This window comes from Globicephala melas, unplaced genomic scaffold (assembly GCF_963455315.2).
Source record: "Globicephala melas unplaced genomic scaffold, mGloMel1.2 SCAFFOLD_92, whole genome shotgun sequence".
Classification (NCBI taxonomy): domain Eukaryota; kingdom Metazoa; phylum Chordata; class Mammalia; order Artiodactyla; family Delphinidae; genus Globicephala; species Globicephala melas.
In genome coordinates, this window is record NW_027207267.1 from 828,051 (window position 1) to 855,202 (window position 27,152).

Here is a 27,152-nt window from a genome sequence, read left to right on the forward strand (position 1 = left end):
AAGCAGTTTCCACCACCCTGAGCGCCACCCGCTTGAAAGAAGCCAACTGGAGTGCAGGGCGCCCCAAGGGCGGGGCTGCAAGGGCTCCCCAGTGCGGGAGGGCGAGGCCCAGCCCGGAGACCACTTGCACGTGACCCTGAGGCCAAGGTGGGAGGCCACGCTGCTCAGGCAGAGGCTCTGCCAGGCACATGCCAGGGAAGGGACAGCTGGGTGACGGAGGTGGCCCGCCCACCTCCAGACCATGGTCTGTGCCGTCGCCCATGCTCGCGACTGCTGGACGCCGGGCCTGTGCAGGGGACGGTGGCCCTGGTCTCCCACACTCTCCTTTGGGAGACAGACGTGGAACAGAGAGTCTAGACGGGACGATCTGTCAGTTCTAGCTCCTCGGAGATGAGGGAGCAGGGAGTCCGCTGAGCAAGGACACGGGGGTGAGGGAGAGTCGCCCAGCACGGTGGGCGCCAGAGAACCGGTCCCACTGGGAGGCGATTCTGAAGGCAGGCTGCCGGGGAGCGTGTGGCCTTGGGAAAGCTCCTCAGCCTCTGGCCTTGTTCGTGGCACCTGCAGGGGCCTGCGGGTGAGTTCACACCAAGCAGACTCGCTCTGAAGGGTCTTTCAGAAGCCCCCTCATTGATGAGCCGTGTCTGCACGCACACACACTCACACGTGTGCATATGCACCTAAACACACAGCACCTCAAGGGTCACGGGGAGCAGCACTCCGGAGGGTGCCACTGGCACCCACCCCGCTCCCCAGTTCAGGGTCTGTCCTGGGGTGAGCAGCTCCCTGGGCTCCCTAGACAGCAGGGGTCCTGGGCTGGTGCAACCCACTCTCTCCAAACAGGACCAGCGACTCCACAAAAAATCCCTGAACAATCCCAGGCGGTGACATCAGACACTCTCGGGGACAGCGAGGCAGGGGCAGCCGCGCGGGTGTCGGGGCCACGAAACCACCCTCCAAGTCCCCCCTGGGAGACACATACACACGAGCGTGGACACGCACACGCAGCGGCGGAGAGGCGAGAAGCCCCCTGGGCACGTGCGGAGGCAGCCGTGAAGCCTAGCAGGACCCTGCAGGGCCTTCCTGGGTAAAAAAGCCCCTGCGCGTCCCTGATTCTTGTTTGTAGGAAAAAAAAAAAAAACAGTCTTGAAGCCCCCTTCCCACCCAGTTCCAAAGAGCAGGTTCAGTCAGTTAATAGGACAACGGAGTCACGGGGCTCCTAGTTCCTCCTGAAGAGACAGAGGGAACAATCTGACACGCATCTCTGAGTCATTCTGCAGAAACTAAGACCCCCACCCGGTGGAGGACGGTGATGACATGCTGACCGCAAGCACGTGGACCCCAGACTGCTTGGAACCGTAAGGCTGAGATTCCCTCACCATCAGCTGATCAGAAGAGGGTCCACGAGCTGATCACCCATCCTGGACCCTCTCCCCTCACACTGGCCGTAAAGACCCTGCCTGACAGCCACCGGGGAGTCGAGTCTTCGGAGCGCGAGCCGCCTGTCCTCCTGGCTCGGCTCTTGTAACAAACCTTCTCCGCTCCAGACTCTGAGCTTGGCCTCACTGCACGTCAGGCACACGGACCCGGGGTCGAAAACACGCCTCCCGGTCTGCGACTCATTTCACTCACCTGAGGATCCGATCCGAACTGGAGCTATTCTTGGAGGGGTCTCCCGTCGGTGGCTGCTGCTTCTCATGAGATTTGGCTAATTTCTCGGCAGCAGCAATGGGACACCCAGACAAACTAGAGGAAGGACAGGAGGACAGCTGAGCCCTCCTCCAGGCCCCGCCCGTCCGAGCCGGGAGCCAGGCGTCAGCAGGAGCTCAGGGGAGGCTGCCTTGCCCATAGAGGGGCCTTTCCCCAGGTCTGTCCTCAAGCCCTCAAAGCACCTGCTGCTGAGCCAGCTTCTGTCTCTGGAAACTCTAAGCCAATGACACAGAGACAAAACGCGCCCGGAAGTTCTTCAAGGCTCTGGGCAAAGGCACCTCCTCCGGGCGGGTGCGGGGCCCGGGCCACCCCTCACCTCCCTCCTCTCCCCTCACCACCAGCCAGAGCTGCTCACAGTCTATCAGCCCACGGGCCACGGGCTGGGTGCTGACCCTGGAGGACATGGTCCTGCCCAGGAAAGCACCCAACCCAAGACGCCACGGGTGCGGCTTCCACTGTCAGAACTGAGAAAGTGCGATCAGCCAGGGGAGGCGACATCGTCCCAGCGGTGTCGGGGAATTTAGCCTCAGAAACTCTGGCCAGTCGTTCCAGCGGAGTGTCACTTGCCGGAACCACTTCACGCCCCGCCACGGCTGCAGCTACGCGTGCCTCAGGGCGAGGGCGGGGCGACCTCTCACCAGAAGCCGGGCAGACATCTCAAGCACCGGGCTCTCAGCTCCCCTACGGAGCCGCCAGGCTCGGCCCCGGCTGCCGAGGTTCTGCCTTGAGCACAAGCTAGTGTCCAGAGGTTTCCCGACTCTCAGCAGGACAGGGTCTCTACCGGGCTCTCCCCACAGGCTGCAGGCCTCCCTGCGCTGCGCGCATCCATTCCTCCAGCCGCCCTCTGGTCTCTCGGGACCCCCACTCACAGTGGCACAGGTGACCACCCCTCCAGGTGCTGCTCTGCTCCCGCCAAAGGTCTGCCCTGACCGTGCACTCACCCCAAAGGGCAGCACACAGGGAGACCGTGTCCCAGGCTGGGGCATGCACTGCAGGCACCCCCCCCCTCCGTGGCCCTCACCATTCCCAGCCCAGCCCAGCCCAGCCCAGCCCAGCCCCGTACCTTCTGTGCGTGTTACGGTTGCTATTCACGTGGCCCTGGCCTGTGCAGCCAGGAGTGGGGCACTTGAGCACGTTCTCATGCATGGCCAATACTGCAAGACAACGTCGGGGGCGGGGGGGGGCCGGTGAGCACCACCAGCGCGGAGGGTTCAGGAGCCCCAGTCCCCGCTCAGTCAGGCCACGCCCGCCCCCTCTCACGGTGACCCTGGCCTCCCTGAGGCAGAAACCTTACAAACTTAATGGTCACGATCGCTGCCCCTCGCCTAGAAGCAAGGACGGCTTTTCTCCTGAGCCCTCAGAACACAGACGGCGGCCCCTCCCCCGGTCCAGGGCCCGGCCTCCCCACCGTGTGCCCGTGTCTGTGGCCGGTTTCCAGGGGCCCTGACCCAGGCTGCCATCTCAAGGTGAGTAACTGGGCGTGCTCCATGTCGCCACGCTTGTAGGGCCCAAGTTTGGGCTTCTGGACGTGCCAGTCCAGAGGGACAGGGTCCTGGGTGGCCACTCCTCTATGTGGACACCATCCAAACACCAGAGGCGGCCTGAGCCGTGCAGAGCTACTCACTCTCCGGGGGGATCCTGTCCTTGTGGGGGCAGCCAGACAGGCTGCGGTGGTGCGGGTACAGCCCAGTGACGTGGCCGGTGCCGTCGCAGCCCGGTGTCGGACACTTGATCTCACGCTTCTCAGCTCTTGAGGGATCTAAACACACAAGGCCTATCCGTCAGAGGGCAGCCGGGAAGCTGGGCGGGAGGTGGTGAGCAGGGAGGCGGCAGGGCAGCTCACCATCCTTCACTCTGGCTGTCCAGAGAGGAGAGTGACCAGACTGCCCAAGAGCCCAAAAGGGACCGTGGCTGGACAGCACGGGGACCCTGGAGAGACCGTCCACACTGGCCGTCCGCGTGGAAAAGCTCCCCACGGCTTGCGGCAAGCCACAAACAGCGGAACCCGCCGGGCTTTAGGGGGGACCCCCCCGGATGGCGGCTGGCACCCTCTGCCCTGTCCTGCTAATGTCATGCGAGGGCCACTGGCTTCGGGCTGGGGGCCAGGCCTCTGCACAGAGAGGTAAAGCCGTGTGACAAGGTCTCTGCCAGGACACGTCCTTTGTATTTGACAGTAATGGGGACCGAGGGGCTGAGTCACTTACCCAAAGCAGCTAATAAAGGCCTGGGCAGAAATTTGACCCCAAATCTCAGTTACTGACCTCGTAGAGCCTCTGCAGGCCCAGAGAGGTCACTTTCAGTGTGGGGCAGAAGGGAATGCCTCTCAGGACACACACGGTCCCCAGAGCATAGCCAGTGTCCCAGGGAAACTTCCAGAGGAGCCATCCGTCCCCTTTGGTAGGGAAGCCACAATGCAGAATTCACAGACCATCCTCAGAAAGCCCACCCCAGGGAGGGCAGGGCCCTGGCGGGTTCTGTGTGTGTGGTTTAAATGGGAGGAAGTTGTCCTCAGACCACCGGGCAGGCAGGGGCACCCTAAGGGGCTCACAAGCCTCTCCCGGGCACCGCCTTCCTGCGCTCGCTGTCGCCGGCCTCTCTGTCCGGGGCTCGTACGGCGTCTGCACCTCAGCGTCAGTCGGTCCCTGACAACCAGTCCCACTGTCCTCCATGGCTCGGGCCTGCTCTGCACTGCTCAGTGCTCCCAGCCTGGCCACCTGCCTCACCGACCACAGGCCGCTTCTGTCTGGCCCACACCACCTCCCCCCGCCCGTGCCCCCCAGCCCGTAAAGACCTCAGGACTCGCCCATGGGTCCGGGACTGCGCACCCCCGGGAGGGGGCGGGGCAGGGCCAGGTGCCCAGGGGCCCAGCCTACCTTTGCTGCAGTAGCTCTTCCGGGCGGCGTCCAGGGGCCTTGCCGCCTTCCCCGGCTCGCCCGGGCCCAGCGGGCCTTGCTCGGCGGGTGGGCATCCCGGCTCACGGATGGCCCGCACCTGCTCGGCCTTCAGGGCGATGGCCTGCTCCAGGAGGCCCAGGTTCCCGCGGGTCATCATGTCGTACATCTCCGACTCGTCTGTGACTGTGGACTTCTGGGACCTCGAGTCCTCGTCCTTGCCGTTGTCATCAGAGCGCACTTCCACGAGGACGGAGTACGCGGGCCTGGGGCTGGGCGGCGCCGGGCGTCGGGGCTCAGAGGCCTCCGGGCGGGGGGCGGGGGGGGCCTGCTCCTGGCAGATCGCGTCAGGCGGGGCATCCCCCCGCTCAGTGCCCAGGGCCACCCTCTGCTTGCTGGACTCCTCGCTGGCCACACCCTCCAGGGACTGGGGACACAGCTCCTGGGAGCGCTCCCTGGTAGCTTCGATCGCTTCCTCTGCGTCCTCCGGCTGGACGAAGACACCCTTCTCCCCCGCACCGCTGGTGGCTCCTTCCTCAGCCTCCTCCCGCACCAGGCGCACGATGCCGGCGCCCCGCTTGGCCCCCTGGCCCGAGTCTTCCCCGACCAGTGTCTCTTCGGCGATTTGGCCCAAATTTAGGAGAGAAGTTGCAATGATCTCCTGATAGCTGCTGTAGCTGCCCTTGGAGGAGCCCGTGAGGCTGCTGATGGGATTGGATCCGAAACGGGCCTTGATGGGGCTCCTCCCTGCACAAAATCAGAAACTGCGTGGGAGGCACACGGGGAATAGAGGACAGGTCTCCAGGCGGGGCTCCTCCAGCCTGCCCCACTGCCGCCGGGCGACATCAAACCCCCAGAAATGGGCTCGGGGTGGCCGTTTTTGTCAGCCCCTCTGCCCGGATCTGGAGATCACAGTAAACTTATGTCGGGAGGTGGAAGGAGAAACCACCGCAGTAATTTGAAGCTGAGAATTACTCTGATACTTTTGATTAACGGTCCTCCCTGTCATGTGTACTTTCTTATATCAGGCGAATCTACATTTCATAAAATGGAGCTTAAAGAATGGATCAGGGCTTCCCTGGTGGCGCAGTGGTTGGGAGTCCGCCTGCCGATGCAGGGGACACGGGTTCGTGCCCCGGTCCGGGAAGATCCCACGTGCCGCAGAGCGGCTGGGCCCGTGAGCCATGGCCGCTGAGCCTGTGCATCCAGAGCCTGTGCTCCGCAACGGGAGAGGCCACGGCAGTGAGAGGCCCCGCGTACCACAAAAAAAAAAGAATGGATCCAATTTTTAAAAATTGTTTCATAACTGATAAACAGCAAAAGCTGTTTTTAAAGTTTAAGGCTTTTAATTGCCACGGCTAAGACGCAGTGGGTGCTCACCACACCCAGGCCCCCTGGGATCAACAAGGACCACCCCCCAGGGCTCAGCAGCCAGCCCACGTCCTCCCACTCTAGGAGGGGCCAAGCCAGGGCCGATGCCTGAGCGCCAAACTCCCTCCTTTATAAGAAACCCAGCAAGCGAGAGTCCCCTGGCCCTGCACCCTCTCAGGCAGAGCCGGGTCGCCAGGAGGGAGGCGGGTATGAGGACCCTCCCTGGAGTGGCTCCAAAATGAATAAAAATCCACCTCAGGCCCTGAGAGCCGAGAGCACCAGAAGCTTGGAGGTGTCGCGGGGTTGGGGCCTCGGGCCTCAGCCACATCCCCAGGACCCTACAGTCAGCCAGGGACTCGGGACATGGACGTGTCCCACCTTCGCACTAGTGTTTGCCGAGGGCTGGGGGCCCCGCCCAGCTCCCCTGATGCCAAGCAGGCCCCTTGTTCCCCCTGCCCCGCCCAGCTCCCCTGATGCCAAGCAGGCCCCTTGCCCCTCCTGCAGGTGGCTCTCCTGAGGCCAAGTGGGGCGGGTCTATCGGAGACCCCGCCACACAGACGCACAGCCACATCCATCTGTCCGACCGCCTCTCACACACACAGACACACATCCAGGTCCACAATGCTCACATACAGATGAGCCTCTGGGCCCCCCGAGCCCCAAGCGCCAGCCCCTCCCCAGGAAGCCTTGCAAACGTCAGACAAGAGGCGCTTGTTCTCAGCAGGGCTTCCTCGCTCGCGGGAGCCCCGCCTGCTCACAGGCTGCGATTCTCCGGGCCCACACTAAGCGCCTTTATTCAGGGGAGAAAGAGCAACAAAGCACCTTCAGCTGGCTCGGGGCGATGAATCTCCTCCTGTCCTGACGCCTCAGCCTCGTCCTCCTCCGCAGTTCCTTCCGATTCATCAGAAACAGAGGCGCCCTTCACCTCGGCATCCTCGCTGCTGTCGCTGTCCACGCCGTAGCCCTCGTCCAGAGCCAGCTTCAGGGGGTGCGCCTTCCGCTTGGACCCCAGGTGCTCGGCCTCGGCGCCCCCCAGCTTCCTCTTCTTGGCCAGAGGGCAGCTCAGTAAACTGGGAGGGAGGAGGCCGGGCCACCCTGTCAGCACCTCCCGGGCCCCCGGCCTTCACCCTCTGCAGCGCTATCCCTGTCCTGAAAATTTCTCTTTGCATCTCATCACCACCCCTCCGCCAAAGCCCCAAACTCAAGACTGGCAGGTTGATGTGTTCAAAATTTTACAGTAATTGTCCGCATTAAAAAGGCCCTGCTTGTGCTTTAAATTTCACTTCCTGCTTCTCTGGGAAGGCCTCATCTCAACGGCCCTGTCCACGCCACAGTCATCCCCCCTGGGGGGCCGGGGCCGGGGGTGGGGGGGGCGGCCCAGGCTGCTCTGCTCCGTGCCCGCCGCCCCCCAGGCAGGTTGTCGGGAGTGCCCAGGCCCTTCCTCCTTCACCTCCAGACCCTTCACACCTCCAGACCCCTCACCCAGCTCCTGAGCCTGGCACCGCAGTCGGGGGACCCTGAGGCCCAGCAGACCCCCGGGATGACAGCAGTGAGAAGAGCCGCCCAGCGTGTGCCGGCTCTGCTCTGGGCTCTCCCGCACAGACTCCTCCGGCCTCACAGCAGCCCCAAAGGGGAGACACCGGAAAGGCACGCCACAGCCGCGCTCGGCCTCCCAGTAAGAGGGTCACGTGGGAGGCCACCGCAGCTCGGCAGCCAAGAGCAGGGGTGGAAGGTTCTAGACCCACAAAGGGTCCCGAGCAGCAGAGGAGCTCCAACCCCCAGCAGCCCAACCTCTTTCCCAGGAACCCTGCTGAGGGCCCTCCAGCCTCCTTACCTGCGGTGCCTGGAGTACTTGCCCCGGATATGCCCCGAGCCCGTGCATCCGGGAGTGGGACAGCTGGGGGGAGACAAGCAGGGTGGTCACCTGGGGCCGGGCCCCGTGGGGCATGGGGAGAGGGTCCGAACCTCGGGGCCCACCCCAGACCCTCACCCGGGGAAGCAGAAGATTGTCTCCAAACAGTTCCTCTCAGAATGGCTGCTTGCAGTTTGCGAAAAATTAATGAAATAACTCACGCCCGTTTACATAAATGAATGGTGCGTTGCAATCTTATAAGAGTTTAATTAAAGATCTGTGTGTGTGAAAGCAGGGCTGGACGACTTCCTTCTTCCACGGTGAGTCTTTCCCACCGCAGGCAAACCACCACCAGGCTTCCAGGGGGCTGGGAACAAGGAAGCTCCAGGGTGCCCCCAGAGCAGCACCTGAAGCTGGCCCAAGGGCAAAGCACAAACACGGGGATCCTCCAGGGCCTTCGAGATGCTGCGAGGCCCTGCCCGGCGGGCCCCTCGCCGGTACACAGCCGACCCCCCCGGCAGGAGCAACTCTGCAAAGGTGCAGCTTTGACCCAGGCCACAGGACCCCGGCTGCGGGTGGCAGCAAAGACCCCGCTCCAGAACCCGCGGCCTGGTGTGATCCCAGCTCCCCATGAAGGGCGGTGAAGCCAGGAGGGCCGATGACCCAGGAGCTGCGGGAGACCTCGGTGGGCCGAAGCCTGGCCTCTTACAGTTCCAGGGGTTCCTCTCCCTTCACCATCATCTGCCTCCCCACAGAACCAGACGGTGGGAAGCTCTGGAAACTTCCAGTCCCAGGCACAGACCACCCAACCCGCTTCCCCAGCAGTCAGCTCCCCAGGGCAGCAAGGGGCCTGTGTGGGGCTTGAGGTCAGGGTCCTGTGGGCTCTTGAGACGGAGAACCCGTGGTGGGAACAGGGGGAGCCCGAGCTCCTCCCGGGAGCTATCACCGCAGGGTGTCCCCATCCAAGAAGGGTCTGAGCCCCCCGCCTCCGAGCAGGCTCTCCCAGAGCCTGGGAAGGAAGGCTGTGAGCTCCTGAGGTTCACAAAGGGGCCCCACTCTGGACGTCTGTGCAGACACACTGATGTGTCTCATCTGATCGATCACGGACCTGACTACAGAGGACTGTGGGGTCCACACTCGCTGACGGATCAGCGAGAAACAGAACAGTCCGTGGAGGCAGGGTCGCGCCCCCCAGCACAACGGTGGCCCTTGCGGGAGCCGGGGTCTCTGAGGGGGACGCACCCTGCAGCCCCCCATGATGAGGCCACCGTGGCTCGTCTCCTGGTGTTTAAAAGAAGAGAGGAAAGGAGAGAGGGAGAGGAAGGGGGAGGGTGGGGGACATGCGAACCCTGTGTGGGTTCCCTTTCCAGACAGACAGGCCTTGCTGCTGCCCGAGGCCTCTCACTGAAATCTATGCCCCACACTTGCTGTCACTTTCTCAAGAACTAGCTTTGAGACTCTGCACAAAAGCTCCTTGTTATTGGGGATTTGAAGCTGAGGTCCCAATTAGTCGATTAATCACTGAGTCAGTCAGGCAATTAGGTGCCAGCTGCTGTAGCACTGGCACTGCCCCCAAACACGTCACCTGCTCCGAGCACACCTCCGCCCACCAGTTCAGAAGCACCTGGCCTCCAGCCCTGAGGGCCGGCCCTCCAAGGGCAGCGGGCCAGGCATGCGCAGAGCTGCCAAGGGCCCCTCGGGGAGAGGAACCTGGAGGCCCCCTCCTCCCCACGTGCCAGCACAGAGGGTACCCGCGGAAAGCAAGCCCCAGGGGCTCAGTGCCAGCAGGTCACCCTACGGGCACCCCCGGTGCTGGTAGGATGCCCTCTGTGTGCGCGGGGCCGGAGGGCAGGCTGAGGCACCAGCTCTGGTTCCAGGCCTCTGGAGCCCCTCCCCAGCATGGAGGAAGAGGGAGACCCGGCCAAGCCCTCCCCCGATTCCACAGCATGGCCCTGAGTGTGGCAGAGACAGGGAGGTGGGCAGAGGGCCTGCCTGCCGTCAACCTGAGAGGGGTCCTGGCGATGGCTCGGAGGGATCTGAGGATCTGGACATAAACAGTAGCTCTCAGGCCATGGCGGAGGCCGGGAGGAGCCGTGCCCCAGTGGGAGCCCCTGGAAGCGACTGGCTTCCCTCCGGCCCCGCGGAGGCAGGTAGAGGGCTCCCTTCTGTCGCCTTGGCAGGAGCTGGCCAGTGGCTCAAGAGGAGGCCCTCAGGTGAGGACAGGCGGGCTGCGGACTGGGGCGCGGGCGTGGCAGACGGGCGTCCTTCCCGGGACTGGGAGACGCCCCAAGGATGCCCCAAGAGGGGTCCACCCACCCCCTTCCCTTCCCTGCATAAGCCGCCTCCCGCAGCGTGGACAGCAGATGGGCCCCATGTAGACCGGGGGCGGGGTGGAGGGGGAGTTTGCTGGCTCTTCACTGCGCAAAGGGAAAGGCCACCAGACCCGCTTGTTTTCTCTCAGGGACTCAGCTTCAAGTCAGAGCAAGAGCTGAAGGGGCTCCGGGTGGGAGGAGGCAGCTGAGAGTCCTGCTTGGTCCAGGCCCACCAGCTCCTCAGCTCGTTTCCTAGCAACCGCCACTCGCCGGCAAGCGGCTCCCGGAGTCTCTGCTTGCGATGGGGAAAGGGCCGCTGGGGGCAGTGGGCACAGACTCTGGGTCCACAGGGTGCAAGTCCCTCGTCCACAGAGTGAGTCCTGCGGGTACAGCTTCCCTGTGACCCGTCCTCCCGTCAAGTGATTCCGAAGGGGTTCCTTTGACATCCCAGCAGCAAGTCTGCTCCAGGGTCGCTCTGCCTGTGCTGGCACCCACTGCGAAGGCCCCGCCGGGACCAACCACAGCCCCCCATGTGCTGGGGGCAGGAGTCGGGCTTGCGGCACCTGCCCCTTCCCGCGGGGTGAGCGCACAATCACAGAGCCTCAGGGATCGTGCCCCACGGCTGGTTCGTGGCCAACAAACGGTTGTGAACTCAGGCGTGAGTGGCACGTTCCACGTGGATTTTCCTCTAAGCATCGATTCTCAGAAACGGGAAGAATTGCTGAGGACATCGTTGCTAGAACACGTCAATGCATCTCTCCCCAGTTTCTCCATCAGATTGCATGCGGGCCTCACTATTACCATGCAAACAGGGTGAGACCAAGAGATCGACGACGCTGCACAAATTCCAGATGCCCACACAATCCCCTTACTTACACTGGTCAAGTCCGCGCTCAGAATATGTCAAAATACATCTATTCTGGGTCATTTTTGCTTCAAAGTTTCAAGAGAAACCTAGCCCTCTGGGTTTGCCTCTCCAGTCTCCTCCATTACTTCATCTGTTCCCAAAACTCAAGTCCTGTGCCCAGCCTCCTCTCCCTCGTTGTCCCCAGGATGTCCCCAGGTGAACGTCACATAGCCCAAGGGAAGCAGCACCTCCCCCGGGAGACCTGCTCTGCACCCTGTGGTCTGCGGCCCCTCTGAGCGTCATGTGGGGTCTCCTCCACTGGTCCACCCGCAGGCCCCTACCCTCCAGGGAGCTGGCCACTGTGCTCCATGCAACTCCAGGGGCCTGGCTTGTCGGCTGTGCCCCCCTCACCCTCCAGCCCTGTGACCAGGACTGGCCTTTGAGCAGGAGGGTGTATGATTCAGCTCTTCCGGCTGTGTGAGTTCTAACCCTCCGAGCCTCAGTTTCCCCACTTCACAAACGGGGAAACACCAGCAGCCGCCAGTGCTTCCATGAGAATCCCTGAGATCGGACTGCACTGTGCAGCCGCTGCAGGGCTCGCCGCGTGCGCGGGGCTCTGCACACCGCTCCCACGTGCTTCCCCTCCCGCCTCCAGGTTCCAGCCTCAAAGGTTGGAGAGATGCTGGGATGTTCTGGGGTCCTCTCATTTTCCTGACTGGCAAAAGAAGCCATCCACTCAACCACTATCTGGTGAAGAATAAGATGGTCCCAGCCCCAGACGTGTTCCCTGTCTAGTGAGAATCTTCACCCCTAAGAACGTAGAAGTGGCTTATGCCCTGGAACCGTGCAATTAGGTGGAGAGAGCTGTTCCAGGCTGGGGCGCAGGGAGCACGAAATAACAGCACCCACCCTCAGTAACTAGAAAGCTCTGTTTGTCTCCATCCTCGAGCCTGGAAGCCCACAGAAATGTCCATCAGGGAGTGGCCGTCACCCCCAACCCCGCAGCACAGGCAGAGCAGGACCGTGGTGAACTCAGCACCGGAGCTGCCCCAGGGGCGGGAGGGTGGGCTCGGAGCCCCTTCATCCCTCCAGCAAGCCTGCAGGTTACCTTGGCCACAGTTCAAGTCTGGCCCCATCTCACAGGAAACTTATAAAAATTAGACGGGGCACCCAGCGCCCACCTGGCACACGGGGGGCCCTCCCTTCCGTCTCCAGTGTTCTGAGCCAGACGCACTGGCACTACCCCTCGCCCGGAAAGGGGGGATGCGAGAGGCTGCTTTCCTTGCCACTCACTGGACACCATTCACTGGAGCTCTGCCTGGGCAAGATGGCCCCCGGGCCGGCCCTGGACGCCCCAGGAAGAGCCCAGGCCCACAGGACCTGCAGTCCGAAGGCCACGTGGGGCGATGCTGGGGCAGCCCAGCCCATAAGCATTGGGGTGGCTTTCTCTCTGGCCTTCCCCCAGCCCCTCCCCTCCACACACACACAAAGGCTTTGGCCAAGCCCAGGACGGAAGCCAGCAGGCGAGGGCAAGTCGACCTCTGGGGAGGAAGCCTGGCCCCTCCTGCTTCAACCCAGGAAATTGCCATGTGTCTGTCCTCCCTCCTGTTCAGGATGCCCGTCCCTGTGAGGCCGGCCTGGAATCTGGAAAGTCACAGAGCTCAGCCGGTACATAAGCCACTGCTGCCCTCAAGTCACTGGAAGACTCGGGCGTGGGACAGCCTGTCCCCTCATCTCTGGCCAAGGAGCCACTAAGACAGCACCTTGCTGCCGGCTGAGGACCATGGTGACAGTCATGTCCCAGGGGTGACAAGGTGTGAGCACATCTGTGCCACTGTGCAAGGCTGGCTGCATGGTGGTGCCAGGACAAGGCAGGAGAGGACAAGGCAGGGTGAGGACGGAGGCACACAGGCCAGGCAGAAAGGAGCCTCGTTAGGGAAAGCAGGGGCCCGGGCGCGGTTGCTCAACTCCAAGCGCCCAGTGCAACATTTAGGACGAACGGGGTCACAGGCGTGCACCATGCTGGGTGCGGGCAGGAAGCCTTTCTTACCTGAGGTCGGCACCTGTGGGCTCTGGGGGAGCTGAGTGAGAGAAAGAGAAACAGGGAAACTCGTGTGGGAAGCAGAACTGAAAAGGCACGTGTGTCTCCACAGCACAAGCGACTGAAGGGCGGGGGCGACCCCCGTCCTGAACCCCGCTTTTCCCTCCTAGAATGTCCTCCAGGGTCTCGCAGAGGGAGCTGCGTCCTCCAAGCCGGTGCTCATGTCAGACCGCCCCCCGCCCCCCGTGGCTGCTGGTTTTGCAGAGTCGGACAGAGGCCCCAGCTAAGACAGGCTCCCTGGGACAGCATCTCTTTCTCTAATCTCAGGGAGCAGTCATCTTCTGGCTGCAAAGAGGACCCAGAGGATAAAGCTGGCCGGAGAAGAGAACAGGTGGCCCAAGCACCTGGTTCCTCAGTGATGGGGCCACTGGGACAAGAACTTGCATTAGTCTGACTGGCAGACACTTGAGAAGCTCGGGGCGTCTGGCCCCTCCTTGAGGGCCACCCACACACAGGAGCAGTGTATGCCCTGTGGCGTCGGGGTGGCAAGGCTGGCCAGGATGTCGGGACTTGGTCCCTGCAGAGCAAGCAGGGCCTCAGCCCCTCTCCCTACCCCAGTGCCAGTTCAACCCAGCAACATCCCAGTGCCCTCAGCGCCAAGACTAATCTGGGAGGCAGAGAGGCTGGTGATGCGAGGCTGGCGGCCTCTCCTTCCCAAACAGAACAGGTCTAACCAGGTTTTGCTTTCTCCACTCTGCAGTGCTGGGGCTGCCCCCTCCTCTCCTCCCCAGCAGGTGCGTCTGGGCCAAAAGCCCCCCAGTGGCCGTGGCCCTCAAATGCACCCTGAGGCTGAGGAAGCCTGAGGCCACCAGGTGCCCGGCTTAGGGGAGGAGCGTCCCAGGGGCGAGGCACTGCTGCGGGATTCTGTCCTCCTAAGGACAACTGCTGCGGGAGGACCTGGGACTCTTGGCCAGAGGCAGGCTGTGGACGGCCCTGGCCAGACCCTGCTGGGAGGGGAGGGGGGAACTCACCTCGGAGGGCCTTGGATCTCGTGCGAGCTCTCTTCTCGTCATTTTCTAAGCTCATCTGCAAGTAAAAACAACTGCGCTGTCAACAGGAAGACGGCAGAGCCACCCCCTGTGTCTGCAGCGTCACCTCCAGGCATTTTCTGTCTCAAGCTTCACCGGGGCCTGTGAAGCTGACACAGGAGACAAGGAAGAGCTCACGTGGCAGGAACGGCCTGCGAACCCGCGAGCAGCAGGTGAGGCGTACGAGCTTCGGGGCGGAGACCACTGGCCCCATAGTGTCCCTCATCTCCTGCTCTGGGCCCTCCTGACGCCCCCAGGCTCACATCCGAGGAGGAAGCTGCAGCCACCAAACCTTCATTAACGTCGGGGTGTCGTAACACACGGTCCCCTGGCGACACCACCCACCGCAGACTCTGACCCCGCCATGCTGAGAGCCCAGCTTCCCCTGGGAGTTGGTGACCCCGGCACTCGAGGGTCGTCTTGTTAGAAACAGGTGCCTGGGACCTGAGCGGGCTTCACTGTCCCCCGTGCGTTGTCCCACGGAGAGCCAAGGGGGGCAGCCTGAGCTTGGGGACCTGATCATCCTCAACGTGAGATGGGCACCCCAATGCGCGGGTGCTTCCAGCAGCACAGGGGCCTCCAGGCACCGCTGCCCAGTGGAAGAGAGTGCAGGTCATCCACGTCATTTAAACTTTTCTAATCAAAAGTGTAAAAAGAGGGCTTCCCTGGTGGCGCAGTGGTTGAGAGTCCGCCTGCCGATGCAGGGGACGCGGGTTCATGCCCCGGTCCGGGAGGATCCCACATGCCGCGGAGCGGCTGGGCCCGTGAGCCATGGCCGCTGAGCCTGCGCGTCCGGAGCCTGTGCTCCGCAACGGGAGAGGCCACAACAGTAAGAGGCCCACGTACCGGGGGAAAAAAAAAAAAAGTGTAGAAAGAAGCGGGTGAAATTGATTTTAATACTAAACTTTACTCAGCCCGATCTCTCCAAAACATTATCATTTCTACAGCATCAATAGAAAAAGTTATGAACGGGATTTTGTTTAGTGCTGACTCTTAGAAATCCTGCACATCTCCTGGACTCACAGCCCCTCTGAGTTTGACCAGCCACGTGCCAAGGGCCCGTGGTCACGGCACTGGCTCTGGAGGCGGGAAGCAGACGGGGGTGAGAGCTGGTAGGAACGCAGGCCGAGGCGTCCCCTGGACCCGACACACAGGCCACCCTCCCAGAGATGCTGACTCCCCCAGGAGAGAGGGAGTGGAGGCCCTCGAGGGGGACGGGGACCCCGCACGTCCTCTGGCTACCCTGCCTGAGCCCATCAGCTCCTGTCCCGCATTCTCTGCCTCAGACCCACTTCCATGGGGGATGCTGCCCACATCCTTCCAGGGAACAAGGCAGAGCCCCAGGAGGGTAGGGACGCCCCGGAGCACAGGTCATCACACGGGATCCCCAGCTGGGTCTGGGCTGGAGCGAGTGGGAGATAGAAGGGGCCCTCTTCCCAGCCGGTGTGCCCTGTGGGGGGCGGGGGAGGGAGCAGCCCCACCTCCCAGGCCCCCAAGAGGCCATCAGAGCAAAGCCAGCCAGTGGGAAAGGAGCAGCCAGGGAAGGGGCTTCAGTCCCCAGAGGCCAGCTCAGGACAAGCAGCTAAGGTCCCGCTCAGGAAGAAAGACAAGGGACCCCTCCCATTAACTCCCCTGCTAGTAAGCTAGAACTTGCAAAGTGAGCCCCCAACCCCGGGCAGCACGAACGCGCAGAGATTCGTGTGCTGTGTTAAGGACGGAAATCACAACCTGGGGTAATTTATGCCGCCGTCGACTCCAGGCGGTAGAGCTGAGAGCTGCGCGCTTGCAGCCTCCCGACAGCACGGAAGACAATTACTGTAATTCCTATTTTAAAGCAGCGCTCCCCGTGGACCGATGGCTCACATTTAAAGCGAAGAGAGGAGCAGGTGTCAGAGGGACTTCATCACATTTATGAGCCTTCAAATGTCGTCTGCGCCGAGCCCAGCACAGCGGCTTCCGATGCGGTGGCACAAAGGGGCCGCGGCGTCTGATTGCCAGGCCGCTCTCGGCTGAAATGCAATCTACAGCTTTTTTTTTTTTTTTTTTTTGTCAGTTTTCCCAAGGAAATTGGCGAGCATTCTGCTAGGTTAAAGCGCGCCTTGGCAATTTGGATTTCCTGAAGATAAATTATTCACAGAGCACAGAATAGAGAGGGTTGCAGGACGCGTGCGAGCGCTGCCGCACACTGCAAGCTCCTGTCGGCAGAGCTGACAGCTGTGGCATTCACGCTGCCAAGCACCTTTCCATCTGCAATTTACCTGCATCAAATGGTCAATAAGTGAGAAGTTCTCTCCAGTGCACGGAGCTTTGATGTGCAAAGGGGAAAAACTGAACTACGGGAGGAAGAACTACGGTTATAGCTCTTCAATACGAGAATGAGCTTCTGAGAGCCGGGTGCCGCCACCGACGGGCAAGCAGGGAAACCTTGATTCCTGAGCCAGCGCCACTGGCTTTTTACTGCTTTCCTTCTCTGAGGGTGGTTCTCTGCCTCCTCCCGCCCTCAGCACCGGTGCCTCACGTGGGGATGGGTAGCCCTGCTCAGCCTGCCGGCCGCCCCGCCTTCTGCCCCCGCCACAGCAAGACAGGCCAAGACAGGGAGACACTTCCCAATTTTTCATTAATTTATTTTTGAAATTCTTCCCTTGTTCCGAGCACAAACCAGTCAAGTTTGTTTCTGAAAGACCCACACGGAGTTGAGTGACCTCCCACCGGAGGGTGAAAGGCCCCATCCCGGCCTACCGGCCTCAACGCCCCCACCCCGTGGGGCTAGCGATCTCTCAAGAACCGGTCCACGCTGCTTCTGTGACGCCGACTGCTTTCCGCCGCCAGCGGCCTGTCTTGCGGCTGCCCTGGGCTCCCTGAACCAGCTCTTCGCTCTAATTAACATTTCAGTCGTTCTGTCTTCAACAGGAAAACTATGGGAGAGTAATTTACAAATGCAAACACACCCCATTTGGCCACATCTCTCTTTTTTTCAATTATTTACTTGTTTGTTTGTTTATTTATTTATTTTTTGGCTGCACTGGGCCTTTGTTGCTGCACGCAGGCGTTTCTCCGGTTGCTGTGAGTGGGGGCTACTTTTCGTTGCGGTGCGTGGGCTTCTCATTGTGGTGGCTTCTCTTTTTGTTTTTGTTTCTGTTTTTTTTGCAGTATGCAGGCCTCTCACTGTTGTGGCCTCTCCCGTTGCGGAGCACAGGCTCTGGACGCGCAGGCTCAGCGGCCATGGCTCACGGGCCCAGCCGCTCCGCGGCATGTGGTATCCTCCCGGACCGGGGCACGAACCCGTGTCCCCTGCATCGGCAGGCGGACTCTCAACCACTGCGCCACCAGGGAAGCCCGGTGGCTTCTCTTGTTGTGGAGCACGGGCTCTAGGCGCACAGATTCAGTAGCTGTGGCATGCGGGCTCAGTAGTTGTGGCTCGTGGGCTCTAGAGTACAGCTCAGTAGTTGTGGCGCACGGGCTTAGTTGCTCCAAAGCATGTGGGATCTTCCTGGACCAGGGCTCGAACCCATGTCCCCTGCATTGGCAGGCGGATTCCTAAGCACTGTGCCACCAGGGAAGTCCCTGACCACATCTCTTAACCAGCGAGAACGGTCTCTTCGCCCTTCTGCTGAACCTGCTTTGTTGTGTCACGTGATGGTCTCACTCACGGGGGTGGCGATGCTTGGCTCTGTTTTGTATTTTTCAGTAAAGTCAAGGGTAATCGTGTAAGCTCTTCTTAAATGTAAACGGTTCTCACAATGACTTGTTACAAAACCAGCCCCTTCCACATGGCACCCTTGCCAAACCTGAGGTCCCCGAGCTGGATGTTTACAAACTCGGGGACCAAGAGAGCAAACGTGCGGAGCAACCTTGAAACCAATAGCTTCTTAGGCTGTGGTTGTGAGAAGGGCTCTCAGAATCCAGATGCACAGCCAGTGACACAGTGGACAGGGTGGACTCTCCCCCAGGAACGTCCAGTCAGAGGTCCAACGGGCTTCGTGCGACCTTCAACTCTACCCCCAGAACCCAGCAGTTCAGGGACCTGCAGGTGGTTTCTGGAGGGCTGCCTCCCCCGTTTCTCTTTCTGGCTCAGTCATCCTCCCTCCGTCTGTCTGTCTCTCTGTGTCTCTCTGAATCTCTCTCTCCGACTCTCTCCCTCTGTCCCTGTCTCCGTCTCTCTGACTCTCTCTGTCTCTCTCTGTTTCTCTTTCATTCTCTTTCCTTCTTGGTTCTTCCCAGGGCCTTCACAGCTGAAGAGCTTCCCCCCTCTCCACCCTATACCACGTCCCTGCCCTTCTGCACCATGGCTAAGGGCTAGACGAAAACCAGACTCCACGCTGGAGCCTGGCCCTGAGCAGCCGTGGACGTCGCCTGACACTCCGGCCCCTGCGGGCTGTCCTGGCCTGAGTAGCACCAACTATGCGACCCGAGGCAGCAGGTCCCTCACTGCAGAGAAGGGGAGATGTCAGGGCGTCGGGGGGGAGCTCAAGAGGAAGGGGCTGCTCAGCCGTCGGAGCCTGGGTGCGAGTGGGGAGGCCCCGTGGATCAGAGAGGACCTGAGGACATTCAGGGAAGAGGGCCTCAGGGGGCGGGGGCGCCTGCCCCGTGGAGAAGGTGCACCCTTGGGTGGCCAGCGCCTCTCAGTGGTCAGGCCTGCGTCCTCCCTCTTTGCACCCCCTCTCTCGCTCTCCCCCTGGCCTGCTCACCTCCATCTGAAATAAGCTCAATCATTCATGTTTTTGAGGTCAGTGTCTCCCTGCAGAGACCTCTTTGGCTGCTCGGGGCGTACCGTGTAAGGTCAGACAAACAGGCAGAGGGACAGACAAACTGGGACGATCTGAAACGTCTCTGAGATCCTGGAGCTGGGGAAGGTGGCCAGGAGCCATCAGAGCAGAGACCAGAGCCCCGAGCTGCTGGAGAGTCCAGGGCCCCGGGACCACAGAGGACTCCCCCTGGCCCCAGGCTGCGGGAGTAGGTCCAGGAGCTCGGGCTGGGCCCCATTCTACTTAGAACGCGTTGCAACAGCGTGCAAAGCTGGGGATTAGAACGGACTTAGGACAACTTTTAAAATGCACAAGATTGTTTGGGTGATAGCGTCCCTTTTCCTCCGGGAAGACCCAGACGAAGAAGGGGAAGTGTCTGCTGGCTCGCAGGACCAGGCAGCCTGCCTAGAAGGAGGGGTGACGTGGGGAGAGGAGGGCCGAGCAGGGGCACGGTCTGGGCTGGTCTTACTCCCTCACCGTGCACACAGCCTGGGAGCAGAGCGTTGGGACAAACCCGCGCTCCTACCTCTGGAGAGACGCCCCCTCGAAGGATTTCCGAGCAGCTTTCAAGTACGCTCCTTGCTCCGTCTCCCACCAGCCATCCCAGCAGCCCAGCCCGCAAGCGCAGCAGGGCAGACCCCAGAGCAGCCTCCTGCTTGGAAGGTGCTGAAGTCCTGCCGTCTCCGGGACCCTCAGCACACGTCCTGCTCTCCATTCTCTGACGGCTGAGGCCAAACCACACACACGCACCCCTGCGCCTCCTGACAGCTGTCACAGCGCCCCTGCTTCCCGGCGGTGACGCCTGTGTCCCCCTCGGAGGACGTCTGACTGTGTGTCTGAAGATCTCTGACGCTCCACCCATTGTTCAGCCGACTGGCAGCTGAAGAGACCAGCCCTCTCCTCGGGTTGTAGAAAGGACACCCCCTGGAGCACTATTTAACACGCATCTTGGGAGGGGCTCTCCTGGCATCTCCAAGCGTGGGGTCATGGCTCACTCCAACCTCTACATTAAAATTATAACTATATAATAGACACCCTGATACAGCAGCCATGCCTGGGTCCATCTGTCTAAAACTTCAGCAGGAATGGAGTTTCCACCTCCTCGGGGTAGAAATCTAGCCACATCCAAGCAGGCAGGTCAGAGGACACAGCTGGGGCCACCTCCTCCCCTCGTCAGGCGCGTCCTGCAGTGGCAGGAGGGAGGCCCTGCTGGGCATCCCCGCAGTCACCCTGCTCCTGGCTTGCGTACCTCTGGTCATCCACTGGACACCCATGATCTGGGGCCCAAGTGCTTCCTTCTTCAAGGTCAAGAAGAGCTTTAAGGTCCTACCATCCACACCTGCTCCTTTCCTCCTTAAGTTTATCAAAAAAAATAAAAGCCCGGTGCCCAGCACTCCCCACGGAGCACACAGCCACCTAATCTCGCCTACCAGCCCCTCCCACACCCACCTCCGAGCTGTCCACACGCCTGGTGCTGAACGCAGAGGCCGAGGCGGCTGCGACCACCCCCCACACAGGGCTGCTCTGCTCTGGGTGCCCTCGGGGCGCCGGGCTCCCCAGCTCCCCGCCTCCTTCTCGGGCCAGTCCTGCCATTGTGCACGCTCTGCCCTCTTGTGTCCCCACCCCTTCTTGGCCTCCTCGGTGAGAAGGTGCCCCCGGCGCCAGCCCCATAGTCCCTCCTTCTCTGGCTCACTCTTCTTCGCTTCTCTGCTCAGAGCAGTAACTCTGGCCCTGTCTGCCCAAACTAGAGGAGACGACCCTGACGGAGCAGGTGTGAAACAGTCCGCGCTGGGGGAGAAGCTGAGCATGGCCACCAGGCGTGTTCCCAGCAGGTCCCACACGCTCCAAGCTTATCACACCTGAGCCGCGGGGTGACTGCAGCCTTCCTACCTGCCCCTTACACAACGCCAGCCACTGTGAAGACACGGCACCCAGAGCCCCTGGCCTCAAACCAGGTAGCTTCTTGGTCACGTGATCCCTGAGCGCTCAGGGCCAGATGGGTGAGGCGAGTACGGCATTCAGTCAGGTGCAGATTTAAGGGGGAAACAAAACTAAGTGATCAAATTAAATAATAATTTAATGCAATATTTTAAAACATCTAAATTAATGCAAAAATTCCATGATGAGCAAAATAACAAAACTTGAAATAAAGACTGGGCCAGCATTACTGTCTGAGCTGAACTCAAACACGGCTCAGCAGAGCACAGATGACCACACAGGAATAAGAGTGTGAGTGGAGGTGCCTGACGAGGTGCTAGGACAGACCCATGCCACGTACAGTCCAGTCACCAGATTCAAAAGAAAAACGCTGGGCTTTGAGAGTAGAATGCAAGCCCCCTCAGATGACGTTGCCGCCTAAAACTTCGCAGCCCTGCCTGTCTGTCCCCCGGCCGCCACTTCTCCGTGGCCATGCTCTGGGCCATGGCTTGGATCCTGGGCGGAGAGCGTCCACGTGTCAAAGAATATGAGAGATCAGAATCTGAGATCTGGGAAGGGGTGCCCACCGAGCCCGTCGTCACCCACACTTCCATCTCTGAGGGTCACCTGAGCCTGGGCACCTGGCTTCACCCAGAGCCCAGCATGGGGAGTGAGCACGTCCAGAATGAGAGGTTTGGTGTGAGCGCACGTGATATCTGGGTCTGGAGCGTCCCTGTGGAGGGGGAGTGCCCGAGTCACCTCCACCAGCGAGCTCCAGGCAGGTGTGAGCAGGGCACCGCAGGCCCCCACTTGGGAGGATTGCAGTCACCCAGATCAGCAGACCTCAGGAGTCCCTGCAGCAAAGGCTGCCCAGCGAGCGGCGGGGAGAAGAGCAAGTACTGAAGTGCACCGCGGAGCCCGGGCGGGACCGGGCCCCAGAGCAGGGGCCTGGCAGATACGGGACCTGCTGTCACGTTGTGGTTTTCCTCTACTCAGAGGCACTTTTCTTCCTTTCATTTTAAAGATCATGGATGGTCCTAGCCTGCACTTATTCTTGGCCTAATCTAGACGGATAATGACTAGACCAGAAGTCGCCTCCACGCTCCACGCCAAGGAGTGAGAAGGACCCTTGCCCGGACCCGGGGCCCCAGGTTGGGCGCTGCGCTCCAAGCACCTCACCTTGCCGTGTCCGCCCAGGAAGAGTCTCGGGGTCCTGCAGTTGTCGGTCTTGTCTCCGTGCGTCCACCTCTGACTCAGCAACTCACCCCGGAACTCATTTTCTGAGAGTCAGAAAAAGAAAACCTAATGAACGCCAGCTGTGCCAGCTCGAGGGGAGAAATCGAGAAACTCGGGCCACTCTTGTACACAGCACCCATACGACCCTTGTTTTCCGGAATCCACCAGAAAGACATGACCATCTCAGGAATACAGGACAGGAGCGCTTGGGGGAAAATCACTCTCTGCTTCGGACAGCCCTCAGAGGCTGCTAGCACCCTCACCCCTGCACCATCGAGAAACTCGGGCCACTCTTGTACACAGCACCCATACGACCCTTGTTTTCCGGAATCCACCAGAAAGCCATGACCATCTCAGGAATACAGGACAGGAGCGCTTGGGGGAAAATTGGTCTCTGCTTCGGACAGCCCTCAGAGGCTGCTAGCACCCTCACCCCTGCACCATCGTCCCAGCTCTCGCACTGTTTTATGGAACATGTCAGAAAGTGGGGGGGGGGGATTTCCACTAACAGCCACTCCGACCAGGGGGCTGGCACAAATCAGGTGAGGTCCAACGCTTTGCCTCCCCTTTGCCCGGGTTCCCGGCATCTTTCCTCTCCCTGTGTTCCTGCCTCTCTCCAGGGCAATACTTCTAGTTAATATTTAATTCCTCACATAAATTCACACGTCAAAGCAGAGGCTATAGGCATCAGCTGGACCGGACAAAGAAATGCATCGTGTACCTATTCCTTGCACGGCACTCCCTTGTTTCCATGACAACCAGCTTTCTACAACTACAGCGTTTCAAAGGAAGGTCATGAAGTAACCAACAATAAAAACAGGAAATGAATATTCCTGCATCCTGCTCTCTGCTTCTCCTTGGAAGTGAGTTTGGGTTCCGCTGAAGGCCGGTCAGGCTCACTGCTGTAACACCCATCATCCTTCTTTCCTCACGTTTTTGATGTGCATCCCCAAATGCCGTTTTGCTGTAATTCCACCACTCCTGCCCCGCTCAGCCCTGTGCTCCGGCCACAGTGCCCTCCTGTCTGGAAATGTCTCCAACCCATTAAAGGGCCTCCTCTGACCTCCAGTAGCACAGGAGGGAAGCAGATTGGTTGTCAAGGAGACGGCCTAGTGCACCATCTTCAAAGGAATGGGTGACACCACCAGAATTTGGCACCAACTGTGTGCCTCACCCTCACCGAGCTGTGGGTCACCTGCAGGGGACCCCCCTGAGGACTGGACTCCGCTAGAGAGGTGTAAACCGATCATCTCGGGCCAGCTACCCCATGGCCATCAGCGCACGGTAAGAGGAGCCAGCCCCACCCAATCAAACTTATGAGAGGAGTCGCCCAGGGCCCCGGACCCCAGAGGAGGAGACAGCAAACAGCATCTGTGGTGAGGAGGGAGCAGACAGTCTCCTCCAAAGGCGATGGAAGGGAAGAAACTGGGGAGGCGAGTTGACAAGAACGGCCCTGGCCACAGGGTATGCATCGCACTTGAAGACGGGTGGTAGGAATTCTGCATCTAGAGTGACAGTGGAGGCTGGGAGACCCCTGGCCACAGATGGGGTTCCCTTTCCACACATACCTCCCGTCAGAGGAGACGTTGCAGGTACCCTCATCCTGGGCTGGTTTGCGAGGCTCCAGGGGAATTTCTTACCATGGTGACATATGTGAATGAGTTGGGTAACTGGGCATATCTCCCTGGCAGCTGGAGGGAAGGACATACCCTGAGATCTGTGCTGCTGCGAGCAGGATGGGTCCCTCCCCCTCGGCGTCCCAGCAGGTGTCCTGGAAGCCTCCCTCCCAGGCCTTCCTGCTCTCGGTCCCACATGCTTCCTGGAGAAGCCCAGCAGGTGAAGGGCACGAGTCTGTGCCAGGGGGACTCTGTGCTCTGTGACGGGAGGGAACCAGCTCACTGGGCCTCGCCACCCTCTCCTGGAGCGAAGCCCTGTTGAGGGGAACCCTCCCCTCACCTGCATTCCCTGTGCCCCACGCCTGCTCAGGCCACACCAAGAGGACCTTAAGAACATCTACCCCAGACTTCCCTGGTGGCGCAGTGGTTAAGAATCCACCTGCCAACACAGGGGACACAGGTTCGAGCCCTGGTCCGGGAAGATCCCATGTGCTGCGGAGCAACTAAGCCCGTATGCCGCAACTACTGAGCCCATGTGCCACAACTACTGAAGCCCGTGCGCCTAGAGCCCGTGCTCCGCAACAAGAGAAGCCACCGCAATGAGAAGCCCGCGCACCGCAACGAAGAGTAGCCCCATCTCACTGAAACTAGAGAAAAGCCCGCACGCAGCAACGAAGACCCAACGCAGCCAAAAATAAATCAATAAATAAATATAAATAAAAATAAAATAAAGACTATGGTCTGTAAAGCTTAAGAGGAAAGAGTAAAAAGAACAGGTGCCCAGCATCTCCTCACAACAGCACCCCAGCGATGCCTTCAGCACCAGCCCTGGGAGGCGGAGGGAACTTGCAGGGATCACACACCCCGAGACCAGTACCGCACGACGTGGGTCCGTAATTGACACGATTCCTTCCTTTTCCCGGGAATGTTCTGGTAGCAAACCACAGCCACCACAGTAAAGCGTGATGGTGCTTCTCCTTTGCTTGGAGATAACCCAGGGCCCCTTGGTCCCCCACTGGGACCCGCCTACGTCCCACCGCAGACAAGCCCTCCGCTGCGTGGACACGCTGAGCTGCAGCAGCCCAGCTGCCACAGAGGCAGCACTTGACACCCACACACGCCCAAACCGCGGCCGCCAGCCACAGGGCGGGAGGAAGAGCCATCGGAGCCCGAGCGCCCGGCGCACAGTGGCCGCGTGAGGGTGGCCTGCTTCCGTTGCCCGGGGTCACAAGTGGGGAGCGCTCTCCTCAAGACCGGCCCTTTTCCTGGGCTCTCAGGTCTCTAGTGAGCTCATCTGAAGCCCCGCTCCGGGACACACAGAACAAAGAGGCCGCTTGGGAACCGCTGGCCCTGGCCGTGGCCTCTCTTCAGGATGGCCTGCTCCGTGTCGCCCCAGCGCCTGACCCCACAGAGGCCCCAAACTCACTTTGGCAGGACTCCGGCTGACAGACAAGCTCAGAAAAGCAACCAGGGCCTGTTAACAGCCACACTCGGGCCCACAGGGCAGGGAGGCTCCTGGGAGCTCAACTGGCATCGCCCTCCTGGGGCCAGAGTCAGGTCTGTCCCTCTTCTGATGACGCCAGTGTTCAGGGTCAGATCAGGCCTCCCCAACACGTGCCACTTTGGCATGTGGACTGTTTAGCTCCGAAGGCAGTAGAGACCCTGTGGACTCAAGAGAAAGTCCTGTCAAAATGCTTTCAGAGTCTTCACTAGAGTGTGCGTCTCTTGTGACCTGCCTGTGGAACCAAGAGCTGTCACTATCGGCCTTCCACCCGGCAAGCAAGGGAGGAGGGTCTCTGCTTAGAGGGAGCCCACTTCTCGGCCCTTCCAGGCCCCCACCCGGGAGGACCTGTCAGCCCCCGATCCCCCGCCTTCCTCTGTCCCCGCTCTGTCCCGTCCTGGCTGAGCCCACCTCTGCCCCCGGGGCTTGTCAGGCCCTTCTTCCCAAAGCCAATCGAAGTGTCCTCGAAGAAGCAACCGTAGACCATCTTCCTCTCAGATGTTTGCTGACCTGCCCTAACTGGACCCTTCCTGGGGCTTCTCGACTCTGCAACGAGCCTGAGGCGTCCACACTCACAAAACACAATGTGTCTGGACTCCGCACCCCAGCCCCGGGGCTCCACATCTCCACCCGCTTCACAACCCGATTTCTGAAGGGGCCCCGAGAAGCTGGCTCCATCCCTGCTCCCCAGGCCAGCTCCCAGCCCTCCGCCAGAGCAGCAGCCCTTGAAGGGTCACCGGTACCATCCTGGCCGCCTGCGCGTCCTGCACCGATACTCGCTCCCTCCCTCCTCGCCTGGGGCACTCCGGCTCACCCCCAGCCGCTGCTCCTCTGCCCCACTGACCATCCTACCACCTCCTCCTCTGACTTCTCCCCCCCCTGCTGCCTGTCCTGCGCCCTGAATCCTGCCTGTCATTTTCCGGCTCTCACCAGTATCTGAGCACTTTTGACTCTCCAGCTGTTTTGTTTTGTTTTTGCAAGAATTGATAAACTGATTGGAAAACTGATACGGCAGATCAAGGAACACAGAATAACCAAGACAATCAAGGCGCACCCGCCTCACAGCATACGTAAAAACTCACACAGTGGATCGGAGATCTCAACATCTGAGTTAAACTCCTAGAAAACGCAGGAGTAAATCATCCTGACTTTTTGAGTTAGGCAGTGGTTTCTCTGACTCCTAAAACACAAGCGACAAAAGAAGAAATGGATGAACTGGACACTGTCAAAGTTGAACACTTTGGGAAGTCAAATAACACCACGAGTCAAGTGAAGAGACAACCCACAGACTGGGAGAAGACACGTGCAAGGTCACATGTCTGATAAGGGACTTGTATTCAGAGTATAGGAAGACCTCCTACAACTCCAGAATAAGACAAATAACCCAATTTTAAAGTGGGCAAAGGGGAATTCCCTGGTGGTCCAGTGGTTAGCACTCGGTGCTTTCACTGCCAGGGCCCGGGTTCGATCCCTGGTGGGGGAACTAAGAGCCTGCAAGCCGCACGGCATCGCCAAAAAAAAAAAAAAAAAAAGTGGGCAAAGGATTTGAACAGGCATTCCTCCAAAGTTAACATATAAAAGATGCTCCTCATCGGGCTTCCCTGGTGGCGCAGCAGTTGAGAGTCCGCCTGCCAATGCAGGGGACACGGGTTCGTGCCCCAGTCCGGGAGGATCCCACATGCCGCGGAGCGGCTGGGCCCGTGAGCCATGGCCGCTGAGCCTGCGTGTCCAGAGCCTGTTGCTCCGCAAGGGGAGAAACCACAACAGTGAGAGGCCCGCGTACCGCAAAAAAATATATATTAAACATAGACATACCATAGGCCCCAGCAATTCTACTCCCGGGTATAGATGTAAGAGAAGTGAAAACATACGTCCACACAAAGCCTTGTACCCAACTCTTTATCACAGGTTTATTTATACTAGCCAAAAAGTGGAAAAAACACAAATGTCCATCGACTGCTGAACGGACGACACCAGACATGACGGAATAGTATTTGGCAATAAAAAGGGTTACAGTGTCTGTCCAGG

General features: G+C 60.3%; 1 protein-coding gene across 7 annotated transcripts in view; it reads right to left on the reverse strand.

Annotated features, from left to right (window-relative positions):
• LOC132596371 (myelin transcription factor 1-like) overlaps positions 1-27,152 on the reverse strand; it is a 102,487-nt gene that overhangs the window by 33,398 nt on the left and 41,937 nt on the right. For 6 of the 7 annotated variants that reach the window (XM_060293369.2, XM_070044770.1, XM_060293368.1 and 3 more), the window contains 9 exons: positions 21,951-22,051; positions 14,053-14,107; positions 13,031-13,061; positions 7,804-7,866; positions 6,792-7,039; positions 4,581-5,345; positions 3,332-3,466; positions 2,771-2,861; positions 1,630-1,743 (listed from right to left, as the gene is read on the reverse strand). In XM_060293369.2, the coding sequence (XP_060149352.1) occupies positions 1,630-1,743; positions 2,771-2,861; positions 3,332-3,466; positions 4,581-5,345; positions 6,792-7,039; positions 7,804-7,866; positions 13,031-13,061; positions 14,053-14,107; positions 21,951-22,051 (1,603 nt within the window). The remainder of the gene's footprint in view (positions 1-1,629; positions 1,744-2,770; positions 2,862-3,331; positions 3,467-4,580; positions 5,346-6,791; positions 7,040-7,803; positions 7,867-13,030; positions 13,062-14,052; positions 14,108-21,950; positions 22,052-27,152) is intronic. The other variant, XM_060293372.1, reaches the window with a different exon arrangement.